Source organism: Fusarium flagelliforme (assembly GCF_020744385.1).
Source record: "Fusarium flagelliforme strain FIESC 12 MPI-CAGE-AA-0113 chromosome Unknown B0J16scaffold_1, whole genome shotgun sequence".
Classification (NCBI taxonomy): domain Eukaryota; kingdom Fungi; phylum Ascomycota; class Sordariomycetes; order Hypocreales; family Nectriaceae; genus Fusarium; species Fusarium flagelliforme.
The window spans coordinates 6246021-6272347 of record NW_025763503.1 but is presented as its reverse complement, the minus strand read 5'-3'; the positions used below and the strand labels follow the sequence as shown (position 1 = coordinate 6272347).

Sequence of the window (26327 nt, the reverse complement as noted above, 5' to 3'; positions counted from 1 at the left end):
GACCATCGCAGACATATAAGTTCTTGCTCTTTGAACGAAATAATAAATGTTTTAATTAATAATGATATCAAAGCCGTTTTAATCTTTCCTTGCCCTTCTATTCCAATTTTCTTTCCATTTCCCATTAACCGCTCTTGACAACCTCAATAATCTTCTCCACGACCGAAGGATCGGAAAGGGTAGAAGTGTCACCCAACTGATCCTGCTCACCCATAACAATCTTTCTCAAGACACGGCGCATAATCTTTCCAGAGCGAGTCTTGGGCAGATCCGCAACCATGAAGATCTTCTTGGGGGCGGCAAAAGGTCCAATGCTGTTGCGCACTTGCAATCTGAGCTCAGCATGCACCTCGACCTGGTTGGCGCGGAAAGCTTCTTTCAGACAGACAAATGCGATGACGGATTGGCCAGTGACTTCGTCAGCAACGCCCACGACGGCTGATTCGGCGACGGCGGAGTGCTCGACCATTGCGGCTTCGATTTCGGCGGTTGAGAGGCGGTGACCGGAGACGTTGATCACGTCGTCGACGCGGCCGCGGATCCAGAAGTAGCCGTCTTCGTCACGGGCAGCACCATCACCGGTGAACTGGACGTTATTAGAATGGATTATCTGATATAGTGGAAAGGGATAAAGACTCACGTAGTAACCGGGGTAGACCTTGAGGTAGGTCTCCTCAAATCTTTGGTGGTCACCGTAGACTGTGCGGGCCATGCTGGGCCAAGAAGACTTGAAAGCGAGGACACCCTCAACACCGTTGCCGGGGAGCTCAACGCCAGAGACGGGGTCGATTAGGACTGCGTCAATGCCGAAGAATGGCAGGCATGCGGCACCGGGCTTGGTGGGTGTGACGCCAGCCAGGGGAGTGACGACGTGAGAACCGGTCTCAGTTTGCCAGTAAGTCTACAAAACCGGTCAGTTTCCAATTCTTAATTTCAAAGAGCCATAATTTCACTCACGTCAACAATGTGGCAGTTGCCCTTTCCAATAATGTCGTAGTACCACTTCCAAATCTCAGGAGCAATAGGCTCACCAACTGATCCAAGAACACGCAGACTCTCAGTGTTGTGGTTAACAGGATCAGAACCGGCTCTCTTCAACAGACGGAGAGCAGTAGGGGCAACGTAAAAGTGCGTAATCTGATGTTTGGCGATAATATCCCAGAAACGAGAAGCGTCAGGGAATGTCGGGGTTCCTTCGAAAACAACGGTAGAAACACCCAGAAGCAGAGGCGCGTAGACAACGTAAGTGTGGCCTGTGATCCAACCAACGTCGCCGGCGCAGAAGTATTGGTCCTGGTCGTGAATGTCGAAAACGTACTTGCCCGTCGCGGCGGCGCCTACAAGATATCCACCTGTCGTGTGCAAGACTCCCTTGGGCTTGCCGGTTGAGCCAGAGGTGTAGAGAAGGAAGAGAGGGTCTTCGGCGTCCATGGCCTCGGGGGCGATGTAGCTGGGCCACTTGGCGACTTCCTCGTGCCACCAGTGATCACGGCCCTCGACCCAGTTAACCTTGGCACCGGTTCGCTTGAAAACAAGAGTCTGGACACCTTCGAGGGTGCTGAGCGCTTCGTCGACAATCTTCTTGATTCCGATTGTTCGGCCACCACGCTGGCTCTCATCGGAGGTGATAACAACCTTGCTCTTGGCATTCTCGACGCGATCTCTCAAAGAACCAGCTGAAAATCCAGCGAAGACGACAGAGTGAACAGCGCCAATTCTTGTACAGGCGAGAATGGCGACCAGAGCCTCGGGAACCATGGGCATGTAAATGGCAACGGTGTCGCCCTTTTTCACGCCGAGATCCTTAAGAGCCCAAGAAACCTTGCTGACCTGCTTGAGAAGCTCTCCGTAAGTGATGGACTGGCCGTTGGTTCCATCGTCAGTCTCGTGAATGATGGCGACCTTGTTGGGGTCCTTGAGCGCATGGCGGTCTACGCAGTTGAATGAAGCGTTTAGCTTTCCGCCCAGGAACCAAGAGGGGTTTCCCTCGATGAGAGAGCCGCTCTTGACGGTGTGGAAATCGCGTTCCCATGTGAGGAGTTCGCGAGCGAGGTTTCCCCAGAAAGCGTCAGGTTCTCTCACGGAGAGCTGGTGCATTTGCTGGTACTCCTCCAAGCCTGTCAAAGTTAGCCTAGCTCTCGAATTTTCACAATTGGGGCAATTGAACATACTGCCGATATGAGGCTTGCTGGGGTGTCCTGAAAGTCACTGTTAGTATGCATTTGACGATTCAATATCGTGATTCTACGCACGTGCAAGCATATTGTCGGGAAGATCTAAAACTCAATGTCAGCTCAATTATCCCCTAGCAAAATTTTATAAGGGGGTGGGGGACGTACACAGGTCCTGGCCATCCCCGTTGGTGGCAGGTTGGGTGGGTAAATTTTGACGCATGGTGTGTGTAAATAGCTTCAAGGTATCACAAGAAAAGAAAAAGAAGCAGCAATTAAGATAAGAAAAGAGTTTGTCAGAAGTAGCGGTAGTAAGTAAGAAAGTATTGAGGCTGAAAGAGGAAAAGGGGCGGGCGACCAGGGAGTGTTATGTCAGCCAGTCAATTTCGGTGGATTTGTAGGTGAATTCTCACCGAGAATCGGGAGAAGGCAGTGAAGAGAAGAGAGAAGATGGGTCCTGTCCCCTTTGGTCCGTGAGGATGATCCCTGCTGATGGATGGGTACGATGATATGACGCAGGGCGTTCGTTCGTCAGTTTGGTGATCTGGTCAATTTTTGGAATGAAAAGTGGTTTTAGACCGCCAATCAAAACTTGAGGCTGCGGATCAACAAAAAAGTTTAGTGGTTGAGATTGATGGATGGATGTCTGTTTGTTTGCGCCACGGGAATTACTTATTGTTGGTGGCTTAAATACTACCATTTTATTTAAAACATGGCTACGTATCACAAATAAACCACAGTATCCTGATAGCCTAATCACATGTACAATCACTCGATTGTTCCTGAATAAAATTAGGATCAGACACTCTTTTTCTGCCCATGATTCAATTTACCGCTTACCCAGACAGACCTAACAGCCTTGGCGATCATCCCACTTATTCCCCCAAGCGGAAATAATCACAGCAGTTCGTAATTGCACCGCCAGCTTGGATTCGCTTTGCCTTTGACAGACCAGGCATGCATAGCATTACCACGTGGAACGAGTCAGAGGCATAAATGAGAACCTTGTCAATATCAGCTTGTGAAGGGCAGTGCCTTTATGCGATTACGATGAGGCCGAGCAATGGTCAGGGCTTTTTTTTCTTCTATTTGTCTAGGGTACTCTCTATTTGTCTCTGGACCGGGTTTTGTTGGGAACGTCTCCCAACAAAGACAAAATTAGAGCCCACTGTGGAAAAAAATGGGATTGATGGTCGGGTCACCTGACTTGAGTATGGTGTTGCGACCATGCCATTTTATTTTATTGCCTGCAAGCCAAGATCATCATGGATTGAGAGTCCGAGGTTTGTGAAGCTTGTGATGCAATTAATGCTTAGCGCATGTGAGAGCGACGATCAGTGCATGTGTCAAACTATCACATCCGTTGTTCCGAATGACGCATCATGATTCAGACCTCACTTACTCATTGAGAATGAGCGCTTCGTGAGAGGATGAATTAATGACTTCACTTTGGAAGAGCTATATATGAGTTTCGGTAAAGATTAATAATCACGGGGCTCAAAAAGTATGAAGATCGTATATAATTCTCAGCGTAGTCTCAAATTGACTTCTGTGATGAGCCGCTCATCCGCACCAGCATCATGAACCATCTCGACCTCGGATCTACTCAGGCTTTCTGCCATATACAACACGCTGTCGGTAATACGGATGGAACTTTCCGGACCGAACCTCCTTCCTCAGCTGCGCACAGTAAAGCGAAACTTCCTCTCTCGACCATCCAAGAACTATGTTCGCCATATACATGACATAGCCCTCATAGTCCTGCTCAAGAGTAGCGCGAGCGAACTGGCCAATTTCCTTGAGTCGAGGATCTTTTGGCCAGTCTCCAATCGGTGCCTAAACCAGTCAACGCTATACTTTCGTTAAGTAAGTAAAGGGTATTGCATACCTTATGATCCCAGGTTTGGATGTCCACAAAGCCAGCCTCCTCCATTCCCTTCTGCTGCAAATCCTTGTCGATAATCTCAAACGTGCGGTTGAGTTTTCTTCCGCCTTCAATAAAGAACTTTCCCCATTCGTTAATAGCACAATCCTCAGTTACTGTTCCGTCATCGCTTTCCATTCTTGGCGAAGCTTCAAAGCTCTCACACCAGCCGCCGGGCTTACACGCTTTATAAGCTTCACGGAACAGGGCGTTCCAGTCACTGATGCTTCCGTACATGTAACGCATGTGGACGTAGTCGAAGGAATCGGGTTCGAAGGTCCATTCTTGGGTACAGTCTTCGATTTCGCTGGGTTTGTTAGAGTGAGGCGATAAGAGTTTGGGTTTGGGATTACAATTTGAGATTCGGAGGAATCCAGCTTGGTTGGATTGGGGAGATATCGGTTCCGGTGACTTCGGCGTTAGGATATTCGTCTGCAAAGTCGCTGGCTAGGTCAGTAAAGCCTTTTTGTTATGGGCATGGATTTCATTACATAGCCCAGATACCTGTTTACAAGTTAGCATGTTGTTTGAATCACGGATAGCTGACATGGAATACTCACCAGTTCCCGTTCCAATATCCAATACTTTCTTGAACTTCGTTAGTAAAATGAGACCACTTTTCAGAATGCTGCACATACTTGGATATCATCTTTCAACGGAGCTAAGTGGAGCTTGCCTTCCAGCGACAAGGACAACAAATGATGGCTATAACTGTGAGTCCATATTCCTCATAAAAGATAACCCTACTCACGCCATATCCATAGACTCACTATGATGCTCATCGTTCGGTGTCCTATATCTTGTCAGTCCCGAACATCCTTCCCAGCAACATGCATACCAGTAATTAGCATTCCCTCGCTCAGAGTGATATGTCCTTCCATTTATCGTGCGGTAATGAAGAATACTTGATGACATGGACTCGGTCGAGCTGGCTGTGTCATCGCCTACAGCGGAGTCCGCATCATCCTCTTCTTCGGGTGCATTCTTTCCAATATTAGCGATGCCATCACTCTACCTGGGGCTCATCTTACCCCGCCAGTCAACGTAGCCCAATGTTCAGGACCATGGAAGTCTTCGCCGGACCCTTCGGCAGGGGTCTGTTCTGCTGTATGTTCGGGAACAGACGACGACGGGGCAGGCTGTCCCGGTGAGCTTTCAGCTTCAGTTGGATGTTCTGCCATGTTTGAACACGTATCTTATGTGAGTTATGGACGAGATTCTTGGTTCAAAATTGACGAGAGTTGAAGTGGTATTTGACAGCACAGCTACGTTACATCAGCGTATGAGAGCCCTGCGATTCCCACCCACATGATTGGTGTTTCGACCCTGGTTTGTGCGGTTGTTTCCATTTCTTTGGGCGGTCTTCAGGTTGATCAATTTCTATTCCTGCGGTGAAGTTTTGGTGGAGAATTGCGATGCGAACCCCTTGACTGCATGCCACGTCACGCCGCTAATTCGTATCTGTGACCTTTTGAACCTATCAATAATGTGATGATATGATATGATTGTAGAGACATCGTGTATTTGAACTATATAAGCGGACTGAATCGATTTACAGACGACATATTGAGTGTTTGGTGGCAGGTGCACGCTGTCCTATATGTGTGCAAGAGAGGGGATCCACAAGTTACTCCTCTCACAGCCACCACTTCCAGCTATATGGTATATTTCTTGGAAGGCATCCAATCGCAACGGTGCTCCTTTCTGGTGATTGAGAAGTTATGTGTCCTGGCACTTCCGCTAGAATCAAAATTAATGAGGGACGAAGGAGGTAGAAAACATACCCCGAAAGGCCATAGAGGTAGTGACCCAGACCTATCGTTTCATTCTCAAGCACAAATAGGTCCGCAGATAAGTTTGTGCAGATTCATCCGTAAATAATTATCTCCAGTAATAGTTATGGTTTACGAACTTCTTTCTGGCCCTTGTACTAAGCTTAGATCCAATAGTATAGGTGCATTCATGGTTTCTTTGAATTGTATGACTTGTAAACTAACCATTAAAAAAATCCAAATGGACGATTTACTCATGTTACAGGTTGTGTCGAATATAGTACAAGAAGCTTGAAGCTCTGTATTGAGATGTTACCTTGATAGTCGAAGAGCCTCGGTACGATGCTATAACAACGGTCAGTCTTGTTGATAGTCCACTAACCAATATCGAAGAGTCAGGTAAACGGCGTAGCCCTCTTAATACTGCTTCATTTCTTAGTACATGCATTGCATTCCTTTTGGCATTCAAGCCAACAAAGACGGCGTGCCAAAGATATGTAGCTGTAGGCATCCGCGTCGACTTCTGATAGCCTATGATTCTTGCCGATGATCAAAGTCTCAAAGGTATGGAAATAACTTGGAATAGCGGATGGGAACAGAGGCAGGACGAATTAGATGTTGGAGACAGGTGTAATGAAAGTGAGCAGCGACGCATGAAGGAAGTCAAATTCCACCAAGCTTCCGAGCCCGTTGCATCCGGATGTAACGCACCTAGAACCATAATTGTGTCGGCATATGCCACAAATTCATGTTTACTGGAAATGGCGTATGCTTCATGAACAGTGTATTGTTGAAGTTCAATACCTCATTATCGTCATGCCTAATCGAGCTTTTGAGTTGGCAGAACCTTCCGAGGCGTACAAACAGAATAACACATTGATTATCAACACGATCCGTACCAGACAGGTTGGTGCCCTTCTCCCTGTACCCTTGAGATACTACAACGCATTAATACACTTTCCTAATTAGTAGCCGAATCTTGATCCAGAGACTGTCATTCCTTAAGTCTACAACAACCGAGGGTATCCGAAGTCATGTCCGGATGCCGAGTGAAGTCTTGGCTCAAGATCAGAATATCACCGAAAGAAGTTAAACAAATGTCAAAGAAGAATTCTTTCAACTGTGAAGAATACAAAGACTGATCTACCGTATTTTTCTGGGCATTTTATTTCTTATCTTGCGTAACGCATGCGATCGGAGACCGAGATGTCATAAGGGCACATCATGTTTAGAAACCTGCCACGAGGGTACTCGACCCTACAACTAAGAATAACGATGCAGTAATGTCCACAACCCGAAATATCCATCTCGATGCGTACAAATGATAAGCCTTTATCAGCAAGTTCTGCTTACTTTACCTGCCAATTCATTGCTCCCGTTACCATCTGCCGACGACGTTTGCTAGCTCCAACACAGTCATGTCGCAGAATTACGTCGGTATTAGCGCTCCTCGCCTCACCAACAGCATAAACTTGCTTACGCACATAATTCTGACAGCTTTTATGTATCAAAGCATGCTTTATACTTCACTTGGCTGCATACCTGGCTCATTTGCCGTGCTCACTTGCCGACGATAGTGGATCATCTTCCCCAAACTACCCCAGAACAGGCTGTGGGGGCAAAAACAGCCGCAGCCGAGATATCAAGCTCGTCTAAGTCAAAGTGATATAAGAACACCAAGCCAAAGCCGTCAAAATGTAGTAGACTCAGCAACTCTTTTCAACATCTTTTATTATCTTGCCATTTTTATTGTGCCTTCAACATGCACAGCGGCTTGGTTGAAACTCTTCTCACTGCGCTCGCAGCGCATTGGGCGCTGGTACTTACAGCAGTCACCCTTGCGTGGCTCGTGAGAAACAGATACCATCATGGTCTGAATAAATATCCTGGGCCTTTTCTGGCTTCTATCACAGATTGGTGGAGGTTCTGGGATGTTTATGGACAGAGACCTGAGGTTACGTTGAGGAAACTCCATGCTAAGCATGGTGATATTGTCAGGATAGGACCTAACACTCTCTCCTTTTCGGATCCCGCTGTTCTTAAGCAGATATATGGTCTTAGCAAGGGATATGTCAAGGTATTTACTTCCCCCTTGTTTCATGGAGCTATGCTAACTTCATAGTCCGACTTTTACATTGTTCAACAATCAGTGGTCCAAGGCCACCGTCTAGCATCCCTCTTCAGCACAACCGACAATGACTTCCACTCCTCATTCCGCCGCAGTGTCAACTCTGCCTTTTCCATGAGCGCCCTTGTCCAGTACGAGCCTTTTGTGGATAACACCACTAAGCTCTTCCTCGACCAGACAGAAAACCTCTTCGCTAAGAAGTCTGATGTCTGTGACTTTACACAGTGGCTGCAGTTCTACGCTTTCGACGTCATTGGCGAGATCACTTACAGCAAGCGTCATGGCTTTATTGAGAAGAATGAAGATGTTGAGGGTATCGTCGCGTACCTGTCCAAACTCTTCCTCTATGTTGCACCCGTTGGACAGATTCCCTTCCTTGATCTTCTGTTCTTGAAGAATCCCCTTTACCTTAAGCTTTCTCAGTGGGGTCTTTTTGACTCTACTTTCCCTGTTGCACGATTTGCACGCGCTCGCATGGCTGAACGTCTCATTCCTGAACTCCACGCCAACGACGCCTTGCCTACTAGCAACATCAAGAAGCAGCCTCTCGGTCAAGATTTACTGTCCAAGTTCATCGCTGCTCGCGAAGCTCGTCCTGATTTTATGACTGATACTCTCGTCCAGACTATGGCCGTCTCTATGGCCTTTGCTGGTTCGGAGACTACTGCCATTACACTGTCTGCTGTTTTCTACTACCTTCTTCGAAACCCTGCTTGCTACGAGAAGCTCAAGAAGGAACTCGACGATGCTGCCAAATCTGGTACTTTCTCTGACTACGAGACTGGTCTTGTCACTTTCGCAGAAGCTCAGAAGTTCCCCTACCTTCACGCTTGTGTCCAAGAAGCCTTCCGCATGCATCCCGCCCCTGGTCTTCCCCTCGAGCGAATTGTTCCTCCTCAAGGTGCTGAGATCAACGGCGAGTTTGTCAAGGGCGGTACCATTGTTGGTGTCTCTGCATGGTTGATCCACCACCGCGAGGAAATCTTCGGCCCTGATACCGATACTTACCGTCCTGAGCGTTGGCTTCCTGACCCTAGCCTCAACCCTGAAGATGAGGATAAGCGTATCAAGAAGATGACTGGCATGATGTTCCAGTTTGGCATGGGTAGCCGAACTTGCATTGGCAAGAACATTAGTCTCTTGGAGATTTACAAGGTTGTGCCAAGTCTTCTGAGAAGATTCGAGGTAAGCTTCACTCATTCTCTCCTTTATGTAACGATATACTAACTTGAGACAGATCGGCTTTGATGACCCTAGCAAGGAGTGGAAGATTATCAACGCATGGTTCGTCAAGCAGACTGACTTTAATGTGAGATTCACAAGAAGGGAACTGGTACAGCCAGAATTCTCCGAAAAATAATTCTAGATATTGTAATAAATCGAATATTGTCTAAATTTCTATCCTTTTGTCGTGATCTACGCAATGCTGCTGCTCTTGATGATAGTTCCAAAGGCATCGCCAATCTCACTCAGAGCAACCTTGACAAGCTGCTCAGCGTCAACACCAGGGATGTTTCGATCACCAACAGCGTCTTCGGGAATCAAAACATCGAAGCCACGCTCAGCAGCCTGTCGTGCAGTAGTCGAGACACAAACATGGGCCTAAACTCGAGTTAGCTTCACTTCTCCTCATGACTCTGCTTGACTTACCATATATCCAGTAAGAACAACCTTCTTCTTGCCTGTCTTGTCCAAAACCTCCTGGAGATCTGTCTTGGCAAAGGATCCAGGAAAGTTCTTCTGGATCACCGCCTCTCCATCTCTAGGCTTAAGCTCATCAAACTCCTCTGCAAGTTTTGTACCGGGAGTGAACACAGGAGCGCCCTCTGGAGTAGCATGCACGACGTGTACGATACTTCCGTTCGCTGCTCTGTACTTCTCTAGGAGTGCGGCGATAACTTTGCGAGATTCAGAGACGTTGGTGACTTGGAGCTTGCCTTCGGCATATTCGTTTTGGGCGTCGATGATGATCAGGACGCTGTCGGTAGAGCTGGCGCTGGAGGGCTGGACGCCGATGAGTTCACGGAAGGAGGTAGCTGAAGCCATTTTGAATTTATTGGTATAAATTGTTTGTGATAAAGTTGCTGCAAGTGCCCGATTGGGACTTTTATACTTGTCTCGTCTGGTGAATCATGACCCCCTCACTGGAGCACTAATTTTGAGATATCCCGGTTACTAAGCTTTAACGTGATGAAGAAGGCGAATTCACGTAATTGGAAAGACCCCCGGCAATTGATCAACTCAAATTGCCCCATTAGTTACGCTATTGAAGTGGGATAGATGACCAAGCGCACGTTCTAGACGTTGTCTTCAGTCTTAGGTCCCTTGGTCCGAAGTCTAGAACGACGTCATTTATTGGATAAAGTCCTTGACTCTAGCCGAAGACGGGCACAAAACCCGAAGTTGTGGGTCACTTTCTGCATCGATCTTTGAGATGTCCAACTACAGACATTATATGTAAAGGGGATCTTGTTAATAACATTAATATTAGGGTATTATTATGAAACATTATCATTCTAGAAAATCCGGTATCCTATTTCCTAGCATATCCATCATCATCCATTTATGGGGAGAAACTCCATCCATTCGTGCCATAACCATAGGCACAAACATTTTTGGACTCCCACTTCAGAAAGTCATTTAAGTCGTGATCCAGATTACACCCCATAGGCACTATCTCCGGCTTGACAGGGCTCTTCTTAGTATCCATTATATCAATCGGCATCATGGGGCTCATGGGGCTGGACAAGCTGCTTGCCGTAGAGCTATCGAAGTCCTCTTGACTCTCAGCCCAAAGCTGCGCCCTCTCGAGATGCTGTGATATGATCTTTGGACGAATCGGTGTAGGTGCTCTGAGTTCAGGTATAGGACTATCTTTGCTTGGTCGGAGGATTGTGGCGGGTTCTATTATTGCTAGTTGCTTCTGCTTGAGGACATCGGCAAGGGCTTCGAATGCTTTGTCTGTTTGACAGGGCGTGCAGTCTGCTGAAGACATGAAGGTGTGTCTGTGTTCAGGAGGACTGTTATTGATAGAAAGTTTGGGTAGTGCGGAGTGTCTTTGCTGGACGCGTGCGCCACGAGAGAGGTTGGTTGTTTGTATTTTGAGAGGCGATCGTCGTAGGAGTGGTGTGTTATTGGACGGGACGATGATAATTGGAGATTTTCTAATCTCGATTGGGCTTGCATTGCATGAACTACGCTTGCTGGAAGTAGTTGAATCATTCCTCTTGATGACTGTGAGGAATTCTTCTTTTTCTTCCCAACTGCCAGGGTGCAAGACGCATGCAGATTGGCTGTGGTGGTCTAGCGAGGGAGTATATGACATGGAATTGCGGACATCGTGAACACCAATGCTCTGGATGAGTATCGGTCTCGATCGAACGATGCTATCTGATTTGAACGATTGTGGCCATGGTTGTTGTATTTCCACTGGTGTTATCGCTTCGGGTGCAATGACTGGACTTTCGGCAAGGGAGGGTTGGCTGTCGATATCGGACTTAGGCTCAGATTCAACTTCGGAATCCAATCCCTGCTGAACCCTGAACCTCTGCTCCCAAAAGTCAAATCCATTGAAAGGCTTAACCATTTTAACGAGTGTCATGAACGATGCATGTCGAAGAGGTAAAAGTAAATAAAAGTGCAAGAACCGTTGAAGAAAACTTGCAGATGAAACGAGTGTCAATAAGTCAATTGAGATTAGAATGAGACATGCAGGGAGGACAGGCAGATAATAACTGTATTAATTAGACAAAGGACGCCAATCGCATTCCGGTCGCTTGTCATACATTTCTCGTATCTCATGATCCATCCATACGGACTTTTAGTTTGACTACCTATGAATACCTAAATAAAACGGATGGAACGTCGGAGGTTGGGCATGTTGCGAATGCGACCGACGCTAGCTTTGGTGATGCTCTTGCTCTTAGTGGTTGTTTTTTTAGTTTTGGTGGCTGGGTAGCGGGACCATCCACTAACACGAGTTAAAAATAACGAGTGGGCTGGGCTGTGTCGTGCCAACGATCGGTCCGGCCGGAGAGAAGCGAGCGCGTCAATTGAGGCGTATTACGAGTGACGCAATTGGTGATCCGTCACTGTATCACGGGGTCAGTTCGTCTGATGTTTGAACTTTGAAGGGACTACACAAGACGCAAGGCTGATTCAGAAGACAACGTTACTGAGATGATCGTCGGATTCACATATGACGTGGTGTTCCAAGTCGCTTTCGCTCTCGCTTACCCTATATGAAGTCAGAACAACATTTCAGTCGAAGGAAAATAAGGGTTCTAACACGAGGAAATTGGTTGTTCTCCAAGATAACGGTCCCAGGGAGTTATTTCGTACATTTCCACTATTCTGTACTTTCAATTTGCTGAACAAAGACATTTTGTTCACCCATAATTTGAGCCTAACTCAACACCTGGCAGGTGAATCGCGGCACATCCATTACTTCAGCCAAATAGTTCCTGCCAGAAAGAATTTACGCCAACGTACTGAACCTATACTTCCAAGGCTGGTCTCATTCGAAGTTAAGATCTACAACAAGCTTATGTGTAAGATTTAACACACATAATGTAGTGAGAGACACTGTACTATCTGAGCTACTTCTTCACACTAGTTAACTACTGCGGGTCTATTGTATCTTTGTTAGTGCATGAAGCCAGCTGTGTCTCCACTTGAGTCTTACCACATCTTATTGGATGAGATTGCTCGTCGCATCAATGAGAAGCATTTGCAGTTTTGGTTGGTTTCAGACACATTCCAGTAGATATCCTTAATAAACTTTGTCTAAAAGTCTTGGGAGTGATCTTGTGACCGAAATCCAGCCAACTTAATAAAAAGTCCCAACATAAACATGCATGAATATTTGATGGATGATGCGTATCAAAACATGGACGACTCTTGGCAGTTCAAATAACCTTTGCTAGCCATTGGATTTGCGTAGTTCTGCAGAGGATCTTCCCGTTGATTCTTGGCATTGCAGGGTCGGAACTTGCCATTTTGCCACTTTAGCCGCTGACGCTTCCTCGTCACAATCACAGTCACAGTCACAGTCACAGACAGGGGCAGTATCACGACACAAATGTCAATCGCAGTACAATCAAAACAAACGCTGGAAGATATAACGAGAGTAGAGAATAAAGAACGGAAAAATAGTAAACAAATTGACAGAATCAATTATCTTTAGTAATAAAAAGAACTTCCCCATGGGGCCTTAACCCCTCTGTCCGAGGATCCCGAAGTAGGAGCCGCTAGTTGACTCCTTTACAGGGGCCAATAGTTGGGGTAAATCTGGGGTTCAGGGCCTTGCACCTCAGTATTTCGTGTCTTTCCTCCTCTCCTCTCATCATCAATCAACCCCGGGTAGCAACGTGCTCCGCTCTCCATGGACAACTCCCAGCAACAGCAGGCTATTCGCTTTGCCAAGAAGCAGGTCTCTAGGAAGAGAGCGACAAAGGCCTGCCTCAAATGTCGCAAGCGAAAGGTTAGGTGTGATGTCACCCGCACCTCGACGCCATGCACCAATTGTCGACTTGACGGTTGTGAATGCGTCGTCGCTCGACGTGCAGACGCTTTGTATGTTATATCGCTGTCTCTATTATTTTCATTACTAACATATGCTTCTGCAGCCCAATCTCCAACGGCCCCGAGTCAATCGCCTCAAATGACATTCTCCGCGATTGCGAGGCCGTCGCGTCGGCCACATCACCAACTTCCAGCAATGATAACCCGCCAACACCCATCGAAGAGGCTTCCTCCGCCCTACAAAACCTAGAAGAAAGCGAATACCACTCGGTACACCACCGCGATCGAGCCGATATCGAGTCGCCAATCACGCCGACGCCCAATGATCCTGTCGAAGAGCTTGAACGGCTCGAGGAATGCATGCCGACTGCATTTGACACCATGGCATCGGTCGCACCAATCGAGGAGCCTTGCGAGCCTGTCAGATCCCAATTAAAAGCGCTCTACTCGTCGATGCCGTTTTTGCGAACGCTGAATATGCGCGACTGTGATTTTAATCACCTTAATGCGCAAGGATGTCTACGCGTACCCTCGAAGCCGATTCTCGACGAGTTTGTTCGACATTATTTCTTATATATCCATCCATTACTACCTCTTATAAACGAAGCCGACTTTTGGGCTGCCTACGATCCGATACCCAATAATGCGAACCCTGGTACACCGGTGTCGATGCTTCTGCTGCAATCGATAATGTTTGCGTCGTGCACGGTAGGTCTACGCGACAATGTTTAGGCCCTGTCTAATAGTTTCAGTTCGTTCCGAAAGAATCCCTCCAAACGCTCGGCTTCTCAACCATTCTCGAAGCAAAAGAGTCCTTCTATACCAAGGCCAAGGTACGCTTGTCATTGCAATTTATCTTGATCGCATCTAACATCGCAGCTACTATACGACTTCTCAACCGACCCCGACCCCGTCTCCATCGCACAAGCCGCACTCCTCCTAACATATTGGTGTCCGACCTTCCGTTCCGGACCCCGAAAGCCAAATAGCAGATGGCTCCGAATCGCCATTCAGCACGCCAAATCCTGCGGAGCCGACCAATACGAAATGCCCACTTTCGGACTACACGTCTCGCAGCAAGATATGAAACGACGAAATATTCTTAAACGCATATGGTGGTGCTGCATCATCCGCGACCGTATAATGCCAATCTGCGTGAGGAGAAATATCCAGATATCTAGCGCTCAATTCGACTTTGCGTCGTGCTCGCCACTGGGATACGACGATATGGTGGACGAGCTTGAGGCATCGCGCGTTTATAATATTGCGACCAAGCATAAACTCATTCTAGCCTTGGAGCGGCTGACGGAGTTGTGTGTCACCTTAACGGATATTCTGAGCTTGGTATATCCCACAGAAAGTATACCGATATTGGACGCCGCAGCGCATTCGACCGCTTATGCGCAGGTGCAGGAGCATAAGAGGTCCTTGAGATGCTGGGCCGCTGCTACAAGACCACCTCTGGCTCTCAAGGATCTTCCTCACAATCCTGGACCATATGATGACTCCGCAGTCCTGTTTACGAATTTGGTCTGGATTTACTTCCAGTAAGTCGACAAAATGCTAGCTCGAATGCATCCTTTACTGACAACACCACAGCGCCAGCCAAGTAGCAGTGTGCAACTACGAACTTCACCTCGGCCTCGTTCTTGGTCTCCTAACACAGAACCACACGTCCGCCCAAGAAACACAATTTCTCAAAAACAACAGACGAGATTTAAGAAGCGCCACGAAAAGCATAGCAGAATGTTTCGCTCGCCTCCATCCACACCGACTAACGCGCTTCCTACCGAGTAGTGCAGTAGCATGCACAGCCCTGCCGCTCGCAATGCATATGGTCGACATCAAAATGTCGTCCGCCTCTTCAGCCGCCGAGATCTGGGCCCGACCGGAAGTCGCATCGAAACAGTCCCGGCTCAATGTTCTGATCCAAGTGTTCAGGGAGCTTCACCCGAAATATGATGGCGTGCACTCTATATCCAAGACGATCCGATATTTTATGGAGTGTGTAGGCGGAAACGAACCTGCGCAACAAATGTTACTCACAGACAACACTGATGTCCTTGCCCGAAGTCCCGCCCAATACCTCCGACTAGCCTTGACGATTGATGTGTGTCTAAGTCAAGATCGTCTTGTGCAGGATAGCGATTTTCCCGCTGCCCTTCGACGCTTCGTCAACAGAAACCAGAACCTCATGCCCATCCTTCTAGGCCAGCCCAGCATCCCAATGCCGATGCAAGTACAAATAGCAAGACCAGCACCATTACCCCGTCCGCTCTCACCAAATACCTACGCAAAGAGCTTCTCAAGGTGGATGGAAGATGATCCCACTGTTGGCTTCGCTCTACAGATGGGCATCGATATTGGCACCCCACAGCATGTGGTGCAAGAAGTTACGGAACGAGCGTATTCGGATAGTACCGAGGACGTTGAGGAGTCATCTCCGGCGTCTGAAGAGTCGCAGACATACGATATTGCCGACAGGACGAGTAGTGTGTCTGCGCCAGAAACTACGGAAGACTTGTTGCAACGTCTGGAGGGTGCAGTCAATTGGGCCCAGAATGACCAAGCGTTTTATTTTGCACAGGAGATGGGCTTGCTTTCTAACGGTATTGGGTTTGATCAAAGATATATGTGATTGGGTATTTACTGTACTATTAATTAGGTTGCTGTGGCTTCCGTAATGAATTATGACATCAATTGTATGAATATTATGAGAATATGATCGGCTCGACTTATCCCAACCTCTTGATCTTTCCAATCCCGAGCACAAAATTCTCTAAAGCTCGGTCATCAACCATCTGCCCGAAGAATCTCGAACTCACTCACAACCACATAGTTAAAAAAACACATCTAACCAAACAACCTCAAAACAATCCGAATAGTCCAGCACTGACAAGAGCCAACAAAGGCGGAAACACCCAATGCTGCGTCTCCCCGCCCCCAATAACAATCCTACTCACAAACCCATCTGCGACAGGCAAAAGAATAGTCACACCCATCGCTTTAGCCATGAGTTTCTCATCACCAGTAGCCCAGATAAGCGTGAGCAGAAGACCGACTGAGATGTTTCGAATGCCCCAAATGCGCATGAGGGCGTAGGCGAACTTCTTGGCTTCGGCGTCTTTGGGAAGGGGGAATTCAAGGGCTTTTAGGTGCGATTCAGGTCGGAAGCTGGCATTTAGCCCGAGGGAGAAGAGGAAGAGAGACATGGGGAGAGTGGTGTTGAAGAGGATTGGATGAGCCATGTTTGTTGGAGCTGTTCTGGGTGGTGGGTAGATTTCCCGTAGGTAGATGGTGGTCAAGGACTGGTATAGCTGAATCGATGAAGTGCCAAACAAGGGTTGAATGTGAGATTTTATTTACACACGAAAGCTATGAGGAATCTTCTTCTATATATATTTGCAGTCTCACCTCTTCGTTAGCTTTACTTCCACGGAAGCTCTAAGCCTCCCCACGGCCCACTGCTTACTGCTTACTGCTTACTACAGTGGGCCTGGAAATTCGTGAGTCCGATGTCCCATGTGAAGGATCGGTCTAGTGCTTGCGCACCAATCAAAGCCCGACTGCTGATAAATAATTGTCGGCTTTAAAGCATTTTCGCGTTTCGGCCGTTGGAGAGCGATGACATGACCTAACTCCAGAATGCCAATCAAGAGATGCGACGCTCAATTTCTGACTGCGTGCTTCGGCTTAATCCCAAGTTTTCTTAAAGCCGGAGTAACAAAATAGTGACTATGCAATAACTTCTAACTTCTATCCCACAGCAAAACTGTTTATTCCCGATCAGGCATATTGTTGAAAGGATTGTTGGGATCCGCCCTCTCCTCTTCAACACTCTGTATCGTCTTGACAACCTTGGCAGGAGCTCCGAGAGCAATGGAGTAAGGGGGCAGACTCTTGGTGACGACTGCGCCAGCTCCGACAGTACAGCCCTTTCCAATGGTAACACCAGGGAGGACCACCACATTTCCTCCGATCCAGCAGTCGTCCTCAATGCGGATAGGATGTCCGAACTCGACGAACTTGATCCTTGATAGCACGCTCGTTTCGTGGCCGGCTGTGTAGAGGGATACGTTGGGGCCCATTTGCACTCTGTCGCCGATTATGACGAGACTGGTGTCTAGGATGGTCAATCTGGACAGGCAGGTCAGTAATTGCACTCTTGTAGTCGAGACAGGAAGGAGAATACCCAAAGTTCATGAAGCAGTTCTTTCCGATAGAGACATTGCTTCCGTAGTCTGGCGAGAAAGGTGCCTCGATAAATGTCCCAGGGCCAACCTTTCCGAGCATCTCGGACAACATCTCAGTACGCTTCTTCTCGATCTCCTCCCAGGTTCCGGTGTTAGGATCGAGGTTGTTGAATTTATAGGATAGACCGCGTGCTCTGTGACGGCCCTCAAGCAACTTTGGGTGAAGAGGGTCGTAGCTACTCCGCAGTCAGAATGAGATGGTCAGATAGGAGTGGATGGTGTGTCGTACAGCATGCCTGAGATCATCTTTTCATATTCTTCGCACCAGGGGACATCTTTGAGGGTCTTGGCGATTTCGATAATTTCTGGGTCTTTTTGTTGTTTGGCCATGATGAAGTAGGTGGGAGGTTCAATTAGGTGAGAGAGCTGATGGTCTGGTCGATGTTAGGTAGAGTATACAAGCTGCTGATTTCTAGGTTCTTAAAAGGATGGAAATTGTAAAAGGAGAGTAGAAAGAATCTTTAAAACGTCGAGATGATGAGGTCAGTGAGGGTTTAATGGTGAGAAGGCGCATCCACAGATCATGCTGCTCCACACAGTACATTGGGGCCAGGTATGGAGGTCGCACCGTCAACGAGATAGTGTACTACAATAAGTCACAGCGACTAGTCTAGATAGCAGCCCAGGATGAATGCCCATTAAACTTGCGTTCTTACATACATAATTGACACCATTTTCAAGACAAGATAAAAGCAAGAGATAAGCCATTCCAGTACCAAAAAACTTGTCAATTTGATACAGCATCCTATCTTGCTACAGTGTAAATGTGACCTCCGCAAACACGCGATTCGTGCGGAGTCTCCGCCATGGGACTACTACCGCAATGGGTAATTATCCCAACTTAGAGATCCATACTGCTCAACTACGGTTCGGTCAGCCGAAGAATCCCAAGGACGCAGCTTCAAGTAGGGACTTTCCATACACCGCAAGTCCTGAACTTACACAAGTTTGAACCAAGTCCAAACCTCTTCAAGTCCCAGTCTCCAAGGGAATTAAAAAAAGAAATCCAGCATGATTATGACCAGTTCACTTAATGCAAGGAGAACAAATTTGCATAACCGGTTATATTTTGTGGACTTTATATACTACCCAACAACCAAGGAGATCCAACTCAAACTTGTCATAAAAATATAGGTGGTCAAGAATCAAGAAACAGCCTGGCCAAAACCATTCCCCAACTCAAAGACCGTCAGAAGTGAATCCCCTTCCAAAGCCCGTACCAATCTCATCCCTCGTAAAAGCATTCGTAGTAAAGTGATCGTAGAATATCGTAAGGAGCGTAAGTGGTTTGTAAGAACCGATGGAATGTTGCTCGAGTCCTCCAGAGAAGTCTCTTGTCGTGCTTCGACTGGGCCGTTTAACGGAAGCCCCAGGAGATGGACTCGTCCTTGAAGATGACCTTGCCACCGCCGTTGCCGACGTTGCAGCCCTGGTTGCCGTTCTATAGTCACGAGTTAGAAAAGTGCATATAAATTCTTCGAAGTGATGGTCTCTTACGTTGTTCTGGCAGCAGACCTGGAGACCGTTGCAAGTACCTCCAATGCCTCCGACGGAGACGGAAGTGCAAGTGACGTCGTTCTTCTTGTTGCCCTCGTTGACACAGCAGTAGAGAGACTGGCCGTTACCACACTGAATGTTCTGGTTGTTGTTATTGTTGTTGTTGTTGATGGGCTTCTCGGGCTTGGTAGGCTTGGGGGGCTTAGGACCGGGAGCAGGAGGGCCAGGAAGGGCAAGGGCACCAGTGGTGAGAGCAAGGAAGGCAAGAGCAGAGAACTTCATGTTGAAGGTTTGGAAAATTGTTTGTCTCGAAAGAGAGTGTTGAAAAGTAGAGCTGAGGATGTTGTTGAGTGAGTGAGTTGAGAGTGAGTGATGAGGAAAGTTGATTGAGGAGGGAGGATGAATGGGTTTATATATTCGTTTGTGTCCATATAAAACTGCCTTTGAAGTTGTTGAGACAGCTCAAATGCATGAAGCTGAAGCCTAGACCGTCACTCCAACCTCACGGCTGCACATCCTGCAACCTCAAACAGCCCATCATCGTGAGTTTTCGACGCCAGAGTTGCTTCTCCTCAGCTGAATATGAAGCTATCGAACTCTCTTAGAGTCTCGGCAACATCGTGAAAGCCGAAATGATGCAGAGGTAAGCCCATATTGAAGCCTCAAAACTCCACAACTTGGTCGACATCGTGAGATAGTTGGAGGAGCATAACATGAGGCTGAATCCAGACCTGGTCTAAGACGATAGTCCGATGGGCTGGATCCATGCAGTTTGGTGAATAGGCCGATAGTCCGAAAGTTTCAGAAGTAAGACAGAGAAGTTGGGCTGGAAGCGGGGAAGAAAGGGGCCTGACGGTTGGCCGATACTAGAGACATGTCTAGACTCGAGCCTTAAGCTTACCTTCATGGTTGAGCGTCTTTCGGAGACTCGGGCATGCCATGTTGGTCGAGGCGAGTCAACCGTGGAGACGTTAGTGCTGAGAACAGATGCAATGACTCCATGCGTGTTGGGTATGCATGGTGAAGTGGCGAGCTCAGTCCGACAGTCCGACTCCGAGGCGTTTCGGGCTCAGCTTACATGCAGGGATGCAGGGGCAAGAGAAATTAAAAGTTTTCCGCCTCTTTCAGGGATATGAAAAGCAGAAGTTTGGACCTGGCTAGAGAGATCTCTTTACAAGACAGCTACCGTGACGAGTCTTGAATGAGATGACATTCTTGAATGTATCTCCCTTGAAGGAGGTTTGGACAAAAGAGGCACGAAGTCTGATCTCTTGGTCTGATCCTTGCATCGTAAAATTACAGATAGCTTTCCATAGACCCTGGAAAAGGAAGGGTATTCGCCCGTTATCCCCGGATTTGAGGACCCCTGTGGGCCAACTCATATGCTCTAGGCCAAAGCCAAGAAAGCCATTGGTACCAACAGACAAACAAGTCGTTGATGTGGGGAAAGCCCGAAGACTAGGCACAGCTGAAATAACCGACAAGGGTCAGAAGAAACGATGTGAATATCATATGAAGTTAGACAGCCACAGTAAGCGCATAGAGTAGTCAAAAGGAGCAATTAGCTACAACTTCACCAAACAAACAACTGACCGAAGTTCCAAAGTTCAAAGTTGGGATGGTTGATTGCTCTCTGTAGCTTTCCAAAGATCGTTAGTATGTCCACGACAACTTCAACAATGCACTATCGATGCAAGCGCTTTGACCTCACTCTATACGAAGGGGCTCGACTCCAACAAACTTAAGCACAGACAAAGACCCCTGCCTCACTTCCGTCATACTCAGTCATAACAACCTCGAGGCTTTCCAATAGATCCAAATCATCACCTCAGCCTTAAGCTTCATGTAACGGTCCAATGCAGGGGCCAAAGTCGGTCTACACAAATATCAGGCTATGTCTCGCTCTACCCGACTCATTCACAACCATCACCATCGCTTTAGCTTCTCTTGCCTCGCTCCACACTCTCTTTCTGCCTTTGGACAACAACACTCCTCTATTCAGCTACTTGTCTTAGACTAGCAATCTTTACACATCTTCATCATGCAACTTTCCACTCTTTTCCTCAGCATCGCCATGATCCAAGGCGCTATCGCGACTCCCGTCGTTGAATCAGCTGCCGAAGTTGAGACTCGTGATCTTGCGCCTAGAGCTCCTGCTCTCGGGGATCTCCCATGGCCTAAGATGCCGTCACTAAACAGTAAGAAGACGAAGACATATATGAATCCCCATTTCTAATGCTTTGAAGAAGCCAAGAAGGATGGCAAGGGAGGCAGCGACTGCGGTACTTCGAACCCCCCAGAGAACCAGCAAACCACCGCCTGCTCCTCTGGAACGCAGTTCTGCTGCACTACTGACGGCTCTGGCAGTAAGTATCCCACTTTTTGCTTCTTTCACGCCTCTCTTAACACTCTTTAGCTCAAACGTGCTCAAACTCGGAGGTTTGCAACGCAAAGATCATTTGCTGCAACAACAACAACGGCGTAAGTTCAAAGTCTCGCATCGCCCATTCGTTTTCATGGTTTCTTACGGTCTTTCTAGTTCCAAATGTGTATTGGTGAGATTGACTTCAATGCGCCTGTCACTATCAACATCAACATCTACAAGGGCGGAAAGGGCGGTGGTGGTAAGGGCAAGTCCTATAAGGCTTAGAGTTGGAGAAGAGACTCAAATCGTGGAACACTGTGCCTGTACTGATCTCTGTTCACACTCCTTATGTATGGTTTCGAATTGGAGCTGGGGGTAGTAAATATGTAGATACTTCTACCGTACTTAGTCAATTTAAAGGACAGCAAGCCCCTTCTTACCCCACAATACCAATGATCGCTCCCCAATTACAGTTGATGTTGACGATAAAGTCTTGGTCCAAGTGAATAGAGGTGAGGTCTCTGGACTCTGACAGACGTTGGTGTTAAGAGCTCCACAACAAGAGCGGATGTGAGCTGAGGTGAGCTGGCTGGGCTAGGCACTCGCTATACCTCAGCTGTCGTAGCTATCCGAATTGGGATAGGAGATCCGCCCTACGATCCCCAACATTGTCTTCAGCTTTCCAGATCTGCAGTGAGTGTCGTCAGTATCAACTAGCTAGAGCCTCACCTGAACCGTGCATCCTTAGCGGTCTTCTCCATCCGCTATGAGCCAAGAGGCTAGCATCGCACGCGAATCCTAACCTAGTGTGGTATCACCAAGTTTGAGATCACCGACTAGGTCTCTGTCAATCACTACGCGTAGGCTTGCGTTGCTGTTAGCACATATCCATTACAGCTCAACAACTTCAACAACTTGATTGAAGTCTTGTCTTAACTAGAACGTTCAAAACCCTCGCTTCTGACAAGCCACCTCATCCGATTCCACGGGCCCTCGGACCCGTGATCACGAAGAAGGCTGAAACTAGTACCTGAACAGGCTGATATTCTGGTCTCAGATTGGATCGAAACTACTGTGGCGGGAACTACGAAAGACGGACCCTTGTCAACTCTAAATCCAATAGCCACCTGTCTAAATTTAGTCACTAGCGGCAGACGACTTGTGAACGGCTATTTCCTGCTGAAGATCTTCTATGATGTTTGAGGGATAGCTCAGTGAGGGGAAGCCCCGCAAATACAAGATGATCTCTATCGCATTCTATAAGAAACTGATCAGTTTAAACCTGTTTTTCTTTCCAAGGCTTTCTGGGTAGTTTCTTGGAGATAGGCAAACTTCACCGCTGCTGAAAAGCTCAAGTGACTTATGCATAACGCGGCAGGCATGCATAAGTCGAGAAACGTGGCCGACTGCCAACTGAAGCTCTCACGCCTCACACTTCGGCCCCGACAGTCCGGAATGTTCTCTGCATAATAAAAAAGCAAGGGAGTCTTTTATGACAGAATTGCCGGTTTTTCTGTTTTGTTGGTTGCTTGTTTGCTAGGTGGCAAGGGTTATAAAGTTTGACTACTGCAAAGCCCACCAATGGGGGGTTTAATAAACTCAATAGTCTCAGGCACGCATATGATAGTCTCTTCGTTTACTTGTGAATAGGAAAGAATGGGGAAAACACGAGCCTTGGATTGCTACTTACAACTGGGCTGCCGGAATGATTCGCGATTCGTTCAATTGAACTATTTCCCCAGAGTGACTATCGTGTATCACATCTACTGGTCTCAAAGTCCACTTGGCAAATGCCAGGGTGATCGATTCTAACCAAGACACGGTCCCAGATGCCCGGTCTCAGGGTCCAGAATGGTCTGATCAATACTGCAGAGCATTGTTATCAGATCCTGGATACTGGATCTGGGGGCCGTGGACCGACGCCGATGAGACAACGAATCCACAAGTCGGACTGTCGGGTTGACAACTTGTCCGATGTGCCGGTTTGCCCTTGAGTGCGTTATGTCCTTCCGTACGGCTGGAGGTGGAGATTATGAGGCTTGAAGGGCTGAGGAGAAAGTGACCGAAACTTCGACAGCCAGTGTCATGCTGTCTAAGACTTTGAATTGCTAGAGAAGGCTGAGGCCGAGTGTAAAGCGTGTCCCTCAGTGGTGACGACCCGTGGCAGAACCTCCGGCATGTCCACTCTTGCTGTGCTACCGGCTTCTCCCGATGACACGCAACACTGAGGTGTACAGGTAGCAAATCAAGAGTGCGTATGTCTGTGAACAGGGAGCATGTTAGCTTGTAGTGACACGGCGCCGTAGTATTCGTTGAGAGGCAGCCATTACTTGTGCGGGGGTCAACTCAGCTCTCACGGCTTGCAAGTCTCCAGGGTAGCTTTTGGCGCGACGATAACGGTTGTTAAGCATCAGATTATGCCGCTATAACAGACCTATTGTAGTGATACCATACGTTCTCACACAGTGAGTTTATCGTGACTCAGGTTAAACATCGTAGAATAGGATGAAGATGACTGAATACTTGTCCCAAAACAAGCAGTCTAGTTCTTAACAAACGGGGCATGGTCCCTATGCTTTTGTCACGTTTGACAGGTTGGTTTTTACATTTTCACATTTAACTACAACTATTGAAATGAAAAATGCTGACTTTCTATTTTATGTCGGTGGCCATGAAATTGCGGCAGTTTCATTGTCATACGTAGATTTAATGGAATAGTAACAGAACGATCAATATCTACTTCAGCTTTTATCATCTGCCCTCGGCCCGTTGTGAACAGCGCCACTCTTCCTCAGCTTCTCCAAAATCTGTGGGCTAACAGACTTCCCAAACATCTCTCTCACATCCTCAACAAGTTCTTCGGGCCTCTCAATCGACGCAAAATGTCCACCACTAGTATGAATCCTTTCAAAAACGACAGGACCTAGTGTCCTACCCCAAGTCTTGGGAACAAACACAATATCCTTTGGAAAGTATGAAAGGCCCAACAGAACACCAGGGATCCAGTCATTGACCTTTTTAGTCAACTCCTGGTCCGCATGTCGACTCTCGTAGTAAATCCTCGCGCTAGCTGCTGGGCCCGCCTTAGAAAACTGGTACAGTGAAACCCACATGAGAATCTCATCGTCGGTCCATTTGTAGTCGTCAGTCCAATCGTGCAGTTTCTCGTAAATCCAGGCTAGGAGGGCCACTGGGGAGTCGGCCAGGCCAAAACCAATGGTGGATGGCTTGGTGCTCATGATCAGGTTGTAGGCAAGGCCTTCATTGAAGAAGTTCTTCATCTGCTCGATGCCTTTCCTCTCTTGTGCTGTGAAGGGGAAGAGCCAGAAGCGGAGGAATTGCCAAGGCGTTTTCAAGGGGTTGGGAGGGCTGACGGCTGGGATCATGTTCATGTGAGACGCCAGACAGTGCTCGGGATATTGAGCTCCGATCATCCGAGTGATTATATAGCCCCAATCCCCTCCTTGCGTGACTTGGAAATAATTAGTATTATGTTTGTGAAAAGGGATTGCTAGCTTACCATATTTATCATACCCCAATTTCAACATGAGCTTGTGCATGGTCTCGCCATATCGCGGGATGCCAAAGCCACGCTTCGATACACCATCAGAGAAGCAATGATTTGGCAAGGATGGTGCAACAACATGGAACGAAGGCCCATCCTTGGGTTCAGTCAACAGAGGAAGCAACTTGAAAACCTCTGCAAAACTCCCAGGCCCTATATAAGAGATTAACTTGATGTTCAGCTACTAGAATGATGATGTCTATACTCACAACCGTGAAAGAATAGTAGAGGAATACTATTAGCCTTACTACTCCTCTGGTGCAAAAAGTGAATCTCAAGATCCCCAAATCCGTCTACAGAAACGTTTGTAGTAAACTGGGGATATTGGTTCAACTTGGCTTCTTGGGCCCGCCAGTCGAATTCATCTTTCCAGTACGCAGCAAGACGCTTCACGTCGTTAAGACCTGCGCCGTAGGTCCAGTCGTCAGACACTTCATCTTCTGCGGGGAACCTCGCGCTTTCGAGCTTGTCTTTCAAAAGCTGAATGTCCGACTCTGGAACCTTGATTCTGTATGGCTTAATATCGTCTGCCATTGTGTGTGAGCGCGATAGGATAAGGCTAACAAACGAGAGGTGTTGGTGAAGCTATCGCGAGTGTCTCGCAGGCGGTATTAAGAGTCTTGGTGGATCAAATAATTTCCTAAACTGTCGGCATTCACGCAAAGACTGTCGCAGTGCTCTATTAACGTCGTCACCTTCACTACCCCCGCCTTTCTCCTATTCTAAGCGGGCACCACAATCCTTAGTTCGTGCCCATCAGCCTAAGTCAAAGCGAGCAAATCCTTCAATAGTTTCACTCTCAAGCGGCGGAGATTCGCCGTAACCCTGTATCAGAAGCAGGGAACAGAGCGAGATGAAGGATTCGAGCGTTGCCTATCCGGATAACAAACGAGCTTCCGGAACCGAAAGTCGTAAGGTTAACCGATGCCGATGTACGGTGGGTAGCATTGTAACGATGGATTCAAATTTTGCCTCAACTGGAGAAGCAATCGTCAAAAAGGCCTCTCTAGTTACGTATGTTGTGCAAGGGGCTAGCTATTGTATCACAATCCTTCCATGAACAAAGGCAGATGAAAGGCCCTCTGAACGTCATGACAGAAAGATCTCAAAGACCTTCTAGCCCGGTTGA

At 47.6% G+C, this 26327-nt stretch overlaps 10 protein-coding genes across 10 annotated transcripts; 3 read left to right on the top strand and 7 right to left on the bottom strand.

Annotated features, from left to right (window-relative positions):
* Window positions 1-32: 32 nt before the first annotated feature.
* Window positions 33-2826, bottom strand: B0J16DRAFT_330240 (uncharacterized protein). Its single transcript, XM_046126430.1, has 6 exons — window positions 2340-2826; window positions 2253-2276; window positions 2172-2198; window positions 958-2117; window positions 641-901; window positions 33-586 (listed from the first exon to the last, which is right to left on the bottom strand). Exons 1-6 carry the CDS (start codon window positions 2392-2394, stop codon window positions 125-127), a joined length of 1989 nt encoding a protein of 662 aa, XP_045989965.1. The 5' UTR covers window positions 2395-2826; the 3' UTR covers window positions 33-124.
* Window positions 2827-3666: 840 nt separating this feature from the next.
* On the bottom strand, window positions 3667-5372 carry B0J16DRAFT_330235 (S-adenosyl-L-methionine-dependent methyltransferase). The gene is made up of 9 exons (XM_046126429.1): window positions 5127-5372; window positions 4934-5079; window positions 4847-4888; window positions 4734-4800; window positions 4656-4683; window positions 4587-4599; window positions 4449-4538; window positions 4060-4402; window positions 3667-4007 (listed from the first exon to the last, which is right to left on the bottom strand). Exons 1-9 carry the CDS (start codon window positions 5274-5276, stop codon window positions 3774-3776), a joined length of 1113 nt encoding a protein of 370 aa, XP_045989964.1. The 5' UTR covers window positions 5277-5372; the 3' UTR covers window positions 3667-3773.
* Window positions 5373-7629: 2257 nt separating this feature from the next.
* B0J16DRAFT_392025 (cytochrome P450) lies at window positions 7630-9618 on the top strand (the record flags this gene model as incomplete). The annotated part of the gene is made up of 3 exons (XM_046131968.1): window positions 7630-7944; window positions 7990-9180; window positions 9233-9618. 3 exons carry the CDS (start codon window positions 7630-7632, stop codon window positions 9353-9355), a joined length of 1629 nt encoding a protein of 542 aa, XP_045989963.1. The 3' UTR covers window positions 9356-9618.
* On the bottom strand, window positions 9342-10374 carry B0J16DRAFT_330232 (Isochorismatase-like protein). Its single transcript, XM_046126428.1, has 2 exons — window positions 9646-10374; window positions 9342-9597 (listed from the first exon to the last, which is right to left on the bottom strand). Exons 1-2 carry the CDS (start codon window positions 10039-10041, stop codon window positions 9412-9414), a joined length of 582 nt encoding a protein of 193 aa, XP_045989962.1. The 5' UTR covers window positions 10042-10374; the 3' UTR covers window positions 9342-9411.
* A 184-nt stretch (window positions 10375-10558) lies between these two features.
* On the bottom strand, window positions 10559-11581 carry B0J16DRAFT_378763 (uncharacterized protein; the record flags this gene model as incomplete). Its single annotated transcript, XM_046130944.1, has 1 exon — window positions 10559-11581. One exon carries the CDS (start codon window positions 11579-11581, stop codon window positions 10559-10561), a length of 1023 nt encoding a protein of 340 aa, XP_045989961.1.
* A 1566-nt stretch (window positions 11582-13147) lies between these two features.
* B0J16DRAFT_280060 (fungal-specific transcription factor domain-containing protein) lies at window positions 13148-16216 on the top strand. Its single transcript, XM_046123883.1, has 5 exons — window positions 13148-13569; window positions 13623-14226; window positions 14271-14351; window positions 14398-15065; window positions 15118-16216. The coding sequence occupies exons 1-5, from the start codon at window positions 13379-13381 to the stop codon at window positions 16154-16156; spliced, it is 2583 nt and encodes an 860-aa protein (XP_045989960.1). The 5' UTR covers window positions 13148-13378; the 3' UTR covers window positions 16157-16216.
* On the bottom strand, window positions 16217-16989 carry B0J16DRAFT_330227 (uncharacterized protein). The gene has a single exon (XM_046126427.1). It carries the CDS (start codon window positions 16764-16766, stop codon window positions 16386-16388), a length of 381 nt encoding a protein of 126 aa, XP_045989959.1. The 5' UTR covers window positions 16767-16989; the 3' UTR covers window positions 16217-16385.
* A 1758-nt stretch (window positions 16990-18747) lies between these two features.
* B0J16DRAFT_409847 (uncharacterized protein) lies at window positions 18748-19641 on the bottom strand. Its single transcript, XM_046133104.1, has 2 exons — window positions 19269-19641; window positions 18748-19212 (listed from the first exon to the last, which is right to left on the bottom strand). The coding sequence occupies exons 1-2, from the start codon at window positions 19548-19550 to the stop codon at window positions 19129-19131; spliced, it is 366 nt and encodes a 121-aa protein (XP_045989958.1). The 5' UTR covers window positions 19551-19641; the 3' UTR covers window positions 18748-19128.
* Window positions 19642-21066: 1425 nt separating this feature from the next.
* On the top strand, window positions 21067-22146 carry B0J16DRAFT_330222 (uncharacterized protein). The gene is made up of 4 exons (XM_046126426.1): window positions 21067-21466; window positions 21515-21634; window positions 21685-21749; window positions 21808-22146. Exons 1-4 carry the CDS (start codon window positions 21310-21312, stop codon window positions 21916-21918), a joined length of 453 nt encoding a protein of 150 aa, XP_045989957.1. The 5' UTR covers window positions 21067-21309; the 3' UTR covers window positions 21919-22146.
* A 2228-nt stretch (window positions 22147-24374) lies between these two features.
* B0J16DRAFT_297850 (Alpha/Beta hydrolase protein) lies at window positions 24375-25732 on the bottom strand (the record flags this gene model as incomplete). Its single annotated transcript, XM_046124473.1, has 3 exons — window positions 24375-25105; window positions 25154-25351; window positions 25408-25732. The coding sequence occupies 3 exons, from the start codon at window positions 25730-25732 to the stop codon at window positions 24375-24377; spliced, it is 1254 nt and encodes a 417-aa protein (XP_045989956.1).
* Window positions 25733-26327: the final 595 nt, after the last annotated feature.